This window comes from Odocoileus virginianus, chromosome 5 (assembly GCF_023699985.2).
Source record: "Odocoileus virginianus isolate 20LAN1187 ecotype Illinois chromosome 5, Ovbor_1.2, whole genome shotgun sequence".
Classification (NCBI taxonomy): Eukaryota; Metazoa; Chordata; class Mammalia; order Artiodactyla; family Cervidae; genus Odocoileus; species Odocoileus virginianus.
The window spans coordinates 83,315,508-83,328,543 of NC_069678.1; the positions used below are offsets into that span (position 1 = coordinate 83,315,508).

At 46.5% G+C, this 13,036-nt stretch overlaps 1 protein-coding gene across 5 annotated transcripts in view; it reads right to left on the reverse strand.

Moving 5' to 3' along the window:
* Positions 1–13,036, reverse strand: part of CFAP57 (cilia and flagella associated protein 57) — a 68,228-nt gene that overhangs the window by 52,364 nt on the left and 2,828 nt on the right. For all 5 annotated transcript variants that reach the window (XM_020914816.2, XM_020914815.2, XM_020914817.2 and 2 more), the window contains exons 3-6: positions 10,765–11,081; positions 9,114–9,400; positions 6,723–6,930; positions 2,232–2,384 (exon numbers count right to left, since the gene is read on the reverse strand). In XM_020914816.2, coding sequence (XP_020770475.1) covers positions 2,232–2,384; positions 6,723–6,930; positions 9,114–9,400; positions 10,765–11,081 — 965 coding nt within the window. The remainder of the gene's footprint in view (positions 1–2,231; positions 2,385–6,722; positions 6,931–9,113; positions 9,401–10,764; positions 11,082–13,036) is intronic.

Here is a 13,036-nt window from a genome sequence, read left to right on the forward strand (position 1 = left end):
GAGTATGAGTGCCCCAGGCAGAGGCAGGAGTGCTGATGCCTTTTGGAAGAGGGAACATGCAGACTCCTAGTGATCAAAGGGCCCGTTCTATCAGGTGGAGTGATGGGATGGGCCTGCAGAGCGCAGCCCGGGCCAGACATCACCCAGCCCCGTGCACATAGTTCGGTTCTTCTCAGAGCACCGGAAGGTCACGGAGGGGTTGAGGCTATGACAAAGGCGGAGGTGGTGGAATGTGAATTTTGTGACAGCCACATCTGGGTTTTGAAAAGATCACTCTGGCAGCTGCACAGAGTGTAATTCAGGGGCCTAAGGGCAGAGTGTACATGTGGAGACAGACAGGAGACTTACACATCCTGGGAGAGAGAGTGAAAACACTCCATTCTACGGAAGATCCCGCTCTCTGGTCTGGTTCTCTCCTTTCCAGGCAACCTTCCCCCTGAGAGGCATGCCTAACAGCCGGGAGAGAAGCTCTATGCAGTGAGCTCACCCCCTACATGGAGAAAGCGGACAGACTGAAGATCCAGCCATCAAATCATCAGTCCTTTCTGAGTCCTTGTGAATGAGGTCCCCCCCATGTGAAATGATAAAAATGTCTTAGTCTGGGGCATATGACAGAATGATTTCCATATTAGCCTAAAAGCTTTTAAATACACTCAAATCTCCCCTGTGTTGAAGCAAAAGCAACTCTCTCTTTTCCACCTTATCTCTGCACTTCGTTCTGTGAGGTTAGTATTATCCCAATACCAAATGCAGACAAAGGCATCACAAGAAAACTACAGACCAACCACTGTTATGAATGTAAATTAAAAATCAGATAAGAATAAGTGCTGACAAAAATACAGAGAGGTTAGAACACTCGTCCACAGCTGACGGGAATATAAAACAGTTCAGCACTTTGGGAAAACTATCGGGCAGTTCCTTCAGTGGTTAAATATGGAGTTACTACTTGACTCAGGAATTTCACTCCTAGATACATATCTAAGAAAAATAAGAACGTATTCCCACACAAAAACTTGTACATAGATGTTTAGAGCAGCAGTATTTATAAGATCCAAAAGGTGGAAGCAACCCAAATGTTCATTAACTGATGATTAGACCAACAAAAATGGTATATCCATGCAATGGGATATTATTCAGTTATGAAAAGGAATGGAGTACTGACACAAGCTCGAACATGAATGAAACTTGAAAACATTGTGCTAAGTGAAGAAAGCCAGTCACAAGAGTCTACATATTGCTATGAAACATTCAGGAAAGGCAAATCTATAGACACACAAGACATTAGTGACTGGCTAGAGCTGGGGGAGGCAGATGGGATGATGGGAGCATAATAGCTAAACAGCATTTTTTTTTTTTTTTTAGTGAAGAAATGCTCTTAAATTAATGGTGGTAATGGCTGCATAACTCTATGAATGCACGAAAAAGCATTGAATTGTACATTTTAAGTAGGTGAATTGTATAGTGTACAAATAACTTGATAGGGTTATTATTTTAAAAACCATCATTGCTGAGAAAAATATATTAAAACCTCCTGTGATTGTAGGTGGTTTATTTTCCTTGTTGTTCTGCCAAAGTTTGAAGGCTATGTTTTGAGTCCATGCTATTTGCTGCATACAAATTTAAAACAGTAATGTCTGCTTGATAAAGTGAACCTTTTATAAGTACAAAGTGCTTCTTTTTTATCCGTTTTGCCACAATATCTACAGTGTATTCATACTGGCTTTCTTTATTATTTAAAAACAAAAGCAATGATAAACTTTTACACATAAACATCTCTGTGCACAGGACTGCATAAAGTACTGCAGTCTATTAAATACCTGAAGTACATTTGCTTGCTGAGGAAAAGATAGGTACAATTTAAATCCGAGAGACCTCCATGGTGTTCTTCAAAGAGGCTCAGTTCAGTCACTCAGTCGTGTCTGACTCTTTGCGACGCCATGGACTGCAGCATGCCAGGCTTCCCTGTCCATCACCAACTCCCGGAGCTTGCTCAAACTCATGTCCATCGAGTCGGTGATGCCATCCAAAGAGGCTACAACAATCAGATTCTGGTGTCCCCCACCCCGGCCCCCTGAGGGTATTGGAGTGCTCCTACAAGGACATTTTGAAATTAGAGTTTCTTTCGCTTTGTTACAAAGGGGTGAATGGGCCTATGCTCAGGAACTGGATTAAAATCTGCCTAGTGGTGATCCGTCCCCCGGCTGGCAGGAAGCACTGCTGGCAAGACTCACCTTGCTGATCTCCGTCAGGGACATGGTGACGCTGTAGAGCTGGCTCTTGCTGGTGCTGGCGATCAGCGTTTCCTCAGAGGGGCTGAAGCACATGCAGAGCACGTCCTGTTTGTCCGACTGACTTGGGTCATTGCTCTGTGGATCCACAGGAATCTGCGCAAGACACAGGACAGCGGTCAGCAGGCCTCTGCGCTGTCAGGTGTCCTGGACTTTCAGATGCTCTCGGATACTTGCAGCTTACTTCTCCTGATCAGCCTGTTTCCTGGATGCTCCTCAGATGTGGAGAGGGAGGGTTGGAGGTGTTTCAGTTTCTGTGGGTTTCCTACTCACCTTTAAGTGACTGGTGGCTGAATAACGAGGCAGCGGCACAGGTGGAACTGACCCACCTATACATCTGTTTGAGTCTGGCCCCCACTCTCGCCCCGCGGGTGGGAGCTCCGTGCAGGCACCTACCTGCACTAGGTACACAGTGCGCTTCAAGGCAGCGGAGGGGAAGGTTGAGGCCTTTCTATCACAGGGGGTGGGTGACAGGGCAGAGAGAAGAGGAGGGGTCCCGCAGCTCCTTCAGCAGTCTCAGGGGGCCTGGAGTTCCCAGTGGACATTATTAAATGAGGTTTCCTTCTGCCTGTTTTTCCTCTCCTTCCATGAACAACCAAACTTACTGAAAACTGGTCTGCATATACCACCTTTGCATCCTCATTACCCACTCAGTTCTTAATCCCTTATAACGTGGCTTCCACTGCCTCATTTACTGAAACTGTCCTCCTGAACATCAGAAATTTCCTTATCACCAAAGCCCAATGCCCAGCTCAGCCCTCATCTTCTGGGCTTTCCTAGAGCCTGCAGCAGTGACCTTGGCACCTTCCTCCCCTGAACACCCTGGACTCTTGAGCTGCCCTCCCACTGCGTGGCGTTGTCTTCCTTGGCACCTCCTATCCCGTCCTCATGGAGTCTACTCCCTCGGCTCTCTCTGGGGAGCGAGGGCTCTGGGGAGCCTTCCCTGACCGCCCTGGGCTGAGTGGGCCCTGGCGGTCCCTCAATGCGCCCACAGCACCCAGGGCTTCCCTCTGTTGTCCCAGGTGTCACACTGCATAAAGTGGAACAGGAGCCTGCGGGCCGGGACCTGGTCTGTTCACACTGTGTCCCCTGCTGCTTGGAGCAGGGCCTGGCCCATGGCAGGCACTCAGGGACTGCATGGTGTGGCCTCGTTCCCTCCCCCAGACATTGAGGCCCGTGGGGGAAGGCCACGTCCGATGTGCCCACCGCAGGCCCCACCCCGGAGCCTGGCCCCGACAGGTGACCGACAGACACTTGTTGACTGAATGAGTGGACGACCTTGCCTTCTCAGTGTCCTGCTGGGCTCTCATCCTGTTTCAGTCTTGAAATTGGGAAATGCTAAGTTTTGTCCTCAGTCCTCTTTTTGACTCTATATTTTCTCTCTCAATGATTTTACCTAACACAAGGATCCAATGAAAACAACAGTGAAAGTGCGAGTCGCTCAGTTGTGTCTGACTCTTTGTGGCCCCATGGACTACACAGTCCATGGAATTCTCCAGGCCCGAATACTGGAGTGGGTAGCCTTTCCCTCCTCCAGGGGATCTTCCCATCCCAGGGACTGAACCCAGGTCTCCCGCACTGTGGGCCACAGTGGAGCCAGATGAGCCGCAAGGGAAGCCTGAAAACAAGAGTAATTACAATAATAAATACTTAAAACAGTGAAAATTAAGCATCACCTATGTGCTCGATAGAAGCCAAGCACAATGGCTGTGTACATGAGTATGTGTGTGCATATGTGTGTGTGTGTGAGCCTGTGTGTGAGTGTGTATGTGCCATGGATATATTGTGAGTGATCTCACTCCCAAGGTCTAAACCACGTTTCAAACTGCTTCACTTTATCCTTGTCTCTGGTCAAGTGTCAACATTCCTCAGGGGGGCCTCCCCCAGCCACTTTTTCTAGAACAGAAGCCCCTCTTACTCCCTGTTCTTTCCCGGCTGCATTTTCCTCATAGGATTGATCTCATCCAACAATCTGTTTATGTCTGTTTGTTTGCTAGTTGATTGAACCCTAAGGACAAGTCTCAATGTGGTTACTTCTCATCTATGTCCCAGCCCCGAGCATAGAGCCTGACACATAGAAAACACTCAATAAATATTTGTTAAATAAATGAACACACAAAAGAATGAACTGCTTTACAGTCAAAATAAACTTACCAACTCCCCCGAGTGCCCACCCACCTTGCTCTTAACCCCTATTTCCTGGCGTCCTTTCCCAGCATCCTGATCTGAGCCTGGGTAACCTCCCTGAGAGTTCCTTATCTCTGGGCTCTGGCATCTACTCAGGGGATGTCCTACAGACTTAACCTTCACGAAGGCTCTCTCTGCTTCCCACTGCTGTGATCCTAGACCTCACTGCCTTTTGGCTCCAGTAACAAAAAACCTCAGGACTAATTCCTAACTGCAAGAATAACTAGTATTATTTATTGAGCACAGGCACTGCATCAATATGCAGATGACACCTCCCTTATGTCAGAAAGTGAAGAACTAAAGAGCCTCTTGATGAAAGTGAAAGAGGAGAGTGAAAAAGTTGGCTTAAAACTCAGAATTCAGAAAACTAAGATCATGGCATCCAGTCCCATCACTTCATGGCAAACAGATAGGGAAAAACAATGGAAACTGTGAGAGATTTTATTTTTGGGGGCTCCAAAATCACTGCAGATGGTGACTGCAGCCATGAAATTAAAAGACGCTTGCTCCTTGGAAGAAAAGCTATGACCTAGACAACATATTAAGAAGCAGAGACATGACTTTACCAATAAAGGTCTGTCTAGTCAAAGCTATGGTTTTTCCAGTGTCATGTATGGATGTGAGTTGGACTATAAAGAAAGCTGAGCACTGAAGAATTGATGCTCTTGAACTGTGGTGTTGGAGAAGACTCTTGAGAGTCCCTTGAACTGCAAGAAGATCAAACCAGTCAATCCTAAAGGAAATCAATCCTGACTATTCATTGGAAGGACTGATGCTGAAGCTGTAGCACCAATACTTTGACCACCTGATGTGAAGAGCTGACTCACTGGGAAAGACCCTGATGCTGGGAAAGATTGAAGGTGGGAGGAAAAGGGGACAACAGAAGATGGGATGGTTGGATGGCATCATCAAAGTGATGGACATGAGTTTGAGTAAACTCCGGGAGTTAGTGATGGACAAAGAAGCCTGGTGTGCTGCATGCAGTCCATGGGGTTGCAGAGTTGGACACAACTGAGCTACTGAACTGAACTGAACTGCATCCAGTGATCACACAGATGTGTAATCCTTTCGATAACCACCAGGGTGAGCTGTTTCCTTAATGAAGAGACACAGGTTTGCTACGTTCAGCAACTCATGCGAAGTCACTCAGCCAGGAAACCATCTCCGCTGAAAACAGGATGCCTTGGCCGTTTACATACTCAGTCTCACGCTGGCGTTTGCCATCTTTTTACCAGCCTTAGTCCTCTCGTTCCCTTCAGTGACTTAAGGCCCCTCCACTGGGGAATAGATATCTCTCAAACACACCACTGCTCCCTGTCAGCGGTACGTTTGATTAATTTCTTCCCTTCACCCGGACTTCCTGATCTGTGCCTTCCTGTCGAATGTTATCCATCCTCTGCAACCCTTCTTCAAAGATGACCTTCAAACACTCTGAAACCTTCCTGGTTCTTTCCCAACCAGGTGAAATCTCTCTCTGCAGAGGTCTGTATCATTTCTTCCCCAAAGATTTGCTGAATGCCTCCTGCATACCAGGTGAAAATGAAAGTGAAGTCGCTCAGTCATGTCTGACTCTTTGCGACCCCATGGACTGTTGCCTACCAGGCTTCTCCGTCCATGGGATTTTCCAGGCAAGAGTACTGGAGTGGGTTGCCTTTTCCTTCTCCAGGGGATCTTCCCGACCCAGGGATCGAACCCAGGTCTCCTGCATTGCAGGCAGACGCTTTATCCTCTGAGCCACTAGGGAAGCCCAGGTAGTTTTCTTTTCTTTTTTTTTTTTTTTAAAGATATTTATTTACTTATTTGGCTGCGCCGGGTCTTAGTTGTGGCACATGAGATCTCAGCTGTAGCATGCAAACTCTTAGTTGTGGCAAGTGGGATCTAGTTCCCTGACCAAGGATCTAGAAGCGAGGTCCCCTGTATTGGAAGTGCAGAGACTTGCAACTGGACTACCAGAGAAGTCCCACACCAGGTGGTGTTCTTGATGTTAAAATATCCATATACATTATAAACTCGAAAAGAAAACAATTTACCCAAGTTCTCTCCCAGGATTCAGATCCAGAGCTCCCTATTTCTATAGGGAGCAACTCTGTCCAGTCCATCCTAAAACTCCCCTCAGGACAGATGGCTCGAGTCCCTTTGTGCTCTGCACTCAGCCCCTTTCCCTGCATCAAACGCTGTGTCAGTGCCCTGCTCCTGGAGAACAGATGCCAGTTGGACCCCAGCATTGCTGCTTCCTCCCCTCCTTACCCGGATCTCCCTGCTCTCACGGTAAAACTCCTTGTCTTCCATCTTCTCAAACAGCAGAACTCTCCCTGGCCCAGCAGAACAGGCAAATCCCTTTGAATAGGCTGCGATGGCAAACACCTGGGGCAGCGAGAGCTGGCTGTGGCTGCTGGTCATCATGACCTGCTCGTAGGAAGGGACTGGGGAAGAGGCTGCTGGAAATTCGATCAGGCTGGAAAAGAAAATAGCACACGCAGATAACAGAGACCATTCCAAGGAGATGAACTGTGCCAGGGATGAGAAAGGAGGGCTGTCCTTGGGTGTGGGAGCGTGGCTCAGATGGTAAAGAACCTGCCTGCAATGTGGGAGACCCATGTTCCATTCCTGGGTCAGGAAGATCCCCTGGAGAAGGGCATGGCAACCCACTCCAGTATTCTTGCCCAGAGAATCCCATGGACAGAGGAGTCTGGCAGGCTACAGTCAGTAGTGCGCAAAGAGTTGGACACAAGTGAAGCAACTTAGCATGCATGCACATGGGAGAAACCACTCAGTGTGAGCCCCCTGCCCATGGCCTAAATGTGCCCCTTTGGCTGGGAGTGCTACTGGCACTCCATGGGAGATGGAAGGTTATACACTTATATGGAAATCTTGCAATCCTCTGTGGTCACTGTTTTTATTATCATACTCATTTTGTTGTTTAGAAAAAAGTGGCTCAGAGGGGTTGTTTCCAAGATCACACAATTAGTAAGGGGAAGAGCTGAGATTTAAATCCAGGTTTCCGCTTCCTTCCCTCCCTTCCATCCCTTTCCCTTTCTTTCCTTTCTTCCTTCTCTTCTTCCTCCCCTTCCCTTCTTTCTCTTTCATTCATTTATGCATATTTGCATTCACTCATTCACTCATATGACATTTACCAGAGTTATGTTGTGTTAATGACTATGTGAAACAATGATAAATAAGTTGACCCAGTTCCTAAGCTGATGGTCTAGGGGGTGTATGATAAGAACTGTCAGGGACTGCTGAGTAGGATGGCATTGGCCGATTATCAGCTAAAAAGAACATCTAAGAACAGATATAGAGGAAGAACAGCTATCTAAGATGAGCAGAGGCTGGGGGCTCCCAGCTGAGACTGGAAGGACAAAGAGGGCTGTGGCAGTGTCCAGGGGAGTGGGGTCGGTGTAGGGGCAGACTAAGCCCAGAAGTAGGAGAGTGCATGAGGGATATGCAGTAGACAGAGGCAAGAGCTGATGCGGCAGATATAGAGAAGGGTCAGAGTAGCAGGGACATGTGGGCCAAGTTCAGGAGTCTGAGCTTTATTCTTGGAGTCCTGGACTCACTGAAAGATGGTGAACACAGCAAACTGGAGGGAAATGGCCTTATTAGAAAGTTCTCAACATAATCATGACAAAAAGGAGATGTCATTGGCATGGGGGTGGTACAAATGGGTGAACCCAAAGACATTGAGGAAGAGGAATCTACAGGGTGCCGTTTTGATTGCGGGCTCAGGTATTGGGATCAGACATCTGGCTTTGAATCCTGGCCTGTTACTTAACAGTGCTGTGAGCTCGGGTGAGGCATTTAACCTCTTAGAGTCTGCAATATGGGTGGGATAATAATATGTACGATGTAGGGTGAGTAAGGCTGAAATGAGGTTATATACAGAGTGTTTAAGGCAGTGTCTAGACCACACAGTGGTACTGTCCAATATGAGTGAGATATGACTATTATTGGCTGCAGTAGAGGTAAAATTGACAGCTTCATCCTGAGCCCCTACTCTGGTCCATAGACTTCTGTCATACTGACTGACATTTCCTTGTATTTCCTTATTAGTCTGCTGCTTCCTATCAAATTATAAGGTCCTGAGGACCTGTGTCCCCAGCATTTAGCAAGATGCCTTGCACATTGCAAAGGCTTGGTGGACATCTATTTAATTGATTTAGTAAACTGGGAAGCCAGGAGAAAACATATTTTTGAAAATAGGTAGTTTTGAAGACTAAGTCATACCAGTCTGTGAAACTGTTAGTTGTTTAGTTGTGTCTGACTTTTTGTGACCCTCATGGACTCTAGCCCACAAGGCTCCTCTGTTCATGGAATTCTCCAGGCAAGGATCCTGGAGTGGGTAGTCATTCCCTTCTCCAGGGGATCTTCCCAACTCAGGATCGAACCTGGGTCTCCTGCATTGCAGATTGGTTCTTTACCATCTGAGCCACCAGGGAAACACTTATAAAATGAGGTGAGGTATAAAAATAAAAATAGTTGTACCTAGGTTATGGTTATAAACATCAAATTTGACCCTGAATATGGATGAACACTAGAAAAGATAAGGGAATGATTTTTAAAGAATGCTGTTTTAGGGGTGATGCTATTGGCAAGATGAGTGTGTTTTTCTAAGAGCTCCAGCCCAGAGGGCATTGTTACCTCTCTGATTCCTGGATCATCCCCAGGTTCTTTGTCTCGCTGGTGGGCTCCTTGACCACGATACTTGTCTCCCAGCGTTGATCTCCAGATTCAAAGAGGAAGAGTCTGCCCGTATCAGTGCCAGCAATAATCTTGTCATCAGACACCCAGGTGTGGGCAAGATAGTTTTGGGGTTCTCCCCTCTGAAAATTAGTTTGCTTCAGGGTTCCCTCAGCAAAACGGAGAAGCTTAAACATCCCATTTCCAGTGACACAAATCTGAGTGTTATCCTGGGGATTGAAGCTCACCTGTAAAATATGAAAGAATGAAAGAAAAAGAGACATAAAACTAAACGTGAAATTATTTCCCATTTAACTAATTATTAGTTAGTCCAAGTAGTTCACAGGATCCTTTAAACATCACTAAATCATATAATTTTAAGACATATTTGATAAGAGGACAGATTTATATCCATTATATTTGTAGGGTCCATGAGTCAAATTAGAAAACCTTCAAAAGTCATCTGATGAAGACCAAAAAGCAGGATGAGCAGGTCTTGACAATCACCAAACTCTGTGTTAGCAAAATAGAATGAAACCTCAGCTAAAAACAGAAAAATGAAGGTCAGGCAGGTTTATGTGACCTGTCCAGGGGGAAGGAGCCACATGTCAGGGATTAGGCCTCCTTTACCTTTACCCTCATCCCCATTTGCCGTCACAGGCAATCTGTCCCCCCCACTGGATGGTGAGCACCTGGAGGGGCTATGCATTTTTCATCTCTGTATCCCCAGTGGCAGGTTCAGAGCAGGCATCCAGCGAATGTTTCCTGAATCTGTTTGAGACAAGGTGCTCCCTGCTCTGAATAGGATGCTGTATCCTGCCTCACTATGACCTGGATGAAGTAATCTTCAGGCTCTACTTGTCTCTGCTCTGATTCTGTAATCACCAAGCAATGTGTTGATTAACAATTTCATTTCTCAAGGGAGGAAACACACCGGATAGATGATGTGTGTTCTGGTTGTGGCATGCTGGTTCACACGCCAGCCTCTTGTGAGAATAACAGAGTCTGTGCCCAAGATGCTGATTAGCCAGTATCTCCGAATCTGAACAGAACTGAGCGCGTGGCCCTGTGACACTGAGCACTAGATCTCAGACCAGGTTGACTGCTCCAAGCAAAACCTCCTTGGGACCCAGCCAGCCTCCTGACACGTCCTCTGCATTTCACCCTCAAAGTACAATAGAAACTTCTGCTCCTCACATAACTGCAATTTCACGGATAGCTTCCTAAACATTTAAGACCTCACACCACCTTCCTTAAGTCTTCTCACTGCCCAGAAATGCTGCCCAGGAGAGGCCAGGTCTGGGGAGAGACAGCAAATTGATCAAACTGCCTCTGAACCTGACTTATGACCAGCAAGCAGTTCTGGGCCAAAATAAAGAACACAGGCCCTGGGGTCAGGGAGTCCTGGTCCTGTTAAATTATTGCAGCCTCAGTTCTTTCATCTTTAAAACAGAGACAACAATTATGTATACTTTATATGGTGTTGTGTGGCAAATTTCAAAATGCATTTTAAGAAATCAGCACTATCCCTGGCACATAGAAAGCATTCAATGAGAGACAACTTGTACTATTTTTTAATAATTTGCATAATATTTGTTATTTCGGGCAGTACCTGGTAGACAGCATTGTTCTGAGTGTCGATTCTAACAATGGCCATGACTTTCTGTTTTTCCCACAGCCAATAGACAAGGTTTGATTCTGGAGGTGAGGTCTGAGTCAAGAGGTATTTGGAGTCTGGAGAAAAAGCTATGCAAATAAACTTCTGAACTGGGAAGTCAAAATTATTAAGGATTTTGCGCTTCCGGCAGGGGATGGCTGACAGTTCATAAATGGTGATGACAGGTTTATCTTGCACGGTCTCTGAGATAGCGAGGTAGCGCCGATTGGGACTGATGGCCAAGGCCAACATGCCCTGACTCTTGTCTGAGCCTGCAAAGAGAGCAGAGGGGCTGATGAGGGGTGACCATGCATTCACCTTGATCCAGCACAAACTAGGCACCGTGGTGGGTGTTGCCAAGGCAACAGGAGAAAAGTGCAGAAACGTAACCGTTGATCCCTGTATCCTTCAGTACAACTGTGCCTTGGCTATTTTGAAAACAACTAGGATGGGCCCCTCACTGAGGCCATGGTGGGAGGAGAAGTCAGGGAAGGATTCCTAAAAGAGGACAAACTGGGAACAGGATGGGGGGTGGGGCAGGTCAGGAAGGGCAAAGGTGTGGAAGTGAGAAACGGTGTAGAGGGTGGGGGAACTACACACAGTGGGCAATGGCTGAGCATCCTGTGTGAGCCAGGGGTGACCGAGATGGGTCTGGAAGGTGCAGCAGGGTCAGATAACAGGCCTTTATGCCCTGAACAGCCAGCATTCCATATTCTTCCTCCACTTTTGGCTCAGTCATGTCTGACTCTTTGCGACCCTATGGACTGTAGCCTCCCAGGCTTCTCCGTCCATGGGATTTTCCAGGCAAGAATACTGGAGTGGGTTGCCATGAGTTTGGGTAAACTCCAGGAGTTGGTGATGGACAGGGAGGCCTGGCGTGCTGCGGTTCATGGGGTTGCAAAGAGTCGGACATGACTGAGTGACTGAACTGAACTGAAATTCATTTATGTATTCCTTTATCCACTGTATTCATTTATTTGTGTATTATTGGGTTTCTGGGATATTTATACTAGGACTAGCTTATTTTTGTAATCATATCTTTATCATGTGTTTTGATACCTTGCAAAGTAGAGTCTCAAGGAAAGAGGGAGAAGAAAGGAAATGATAAATTCCATTCTGGATATATTGTGTGTGAGATACATACTGTGGAACTTTCAGGTAAAGAGGTCTTAGCAAGCCACTTGATATCATGAAAGCTAGGGGAGATGTTTGGACCGAAATACAGATTTGAGGTAAAAGTCATGGTGGGGAGTTGAAATTGTGAGTGTAGACAAGACTGCCAGGAGAAGGCAAAGGACAAGAGTTTACTCCCCTCCACTGTGCTTCTGTACCAGGGCTGTACCTGGCCGAGCGGGTGTCCTGCTCCTTTACATAGTCCCGATGCCCATTTGAATACATACCTGTCCCCACTACAATGCTGAGAGCTCCTGGAGGCCTGGGGCCCTGGCTTTCCAGCTTATTCATTCTTTTAATCACTAGTGTCTGACTCCCAGTGGGTGCTCAACATGTGCTGACTGATTGCAGTTTGTAAATGCTTTCCCGTTGTTTTAACTCAGTTGATGACTGACTTCTCCTTGAAATATGTTTACCTCCTATATGGATTTCCTCTTTTAGGCTACTCCTCCAAAGACTCTTTTTCAGGTTCTTCCTCATTTCCTGTCACTAAATGTAGGAAGGCCCCACTGCCCAATCTTTATCCTTCTTTTCTTTCACAAACTCATTTACTCCCTGGGTGATCCAATCCAGTCTAAGGATTTTTTAAAAAGATTATTATTTGGCTATGCTGCAAGCTTGTAGGATCTTGAGTTCCCTGACTGGGGGTTGAACCCATGTCCCTGGCATTGGAAGTGCAGAATTAACCACTGGACCACCAGGGAAGTCCTCATTCTAAGGACTTTGTATTTCACCTCTATGCTAACAACCTTCAAATTTTTATTACCAGCCAGAGCCTTTTCTCTTGAATCCGCAATTGACATCAACTGAACTTGAAAAAGTGTTAGTCGCTCAGTTGGGTCCAACTCTTTGCTACCCCATGGACTGTAACCTGCCAGGCTCCTCTGTCCATGGAACTCTCCAGGCAAGAATTGACATTAAAGTGCTCACTTAAGATCCTATCTAGCAGGCATCTCAGTCTTGCATATCTAGCAGGCATCTCAGTCTTGCATATCTAGCAGGCATCTCAGTCTTCACATGTCAAAAACTAACATTCCACACAAAACCTGCTCCT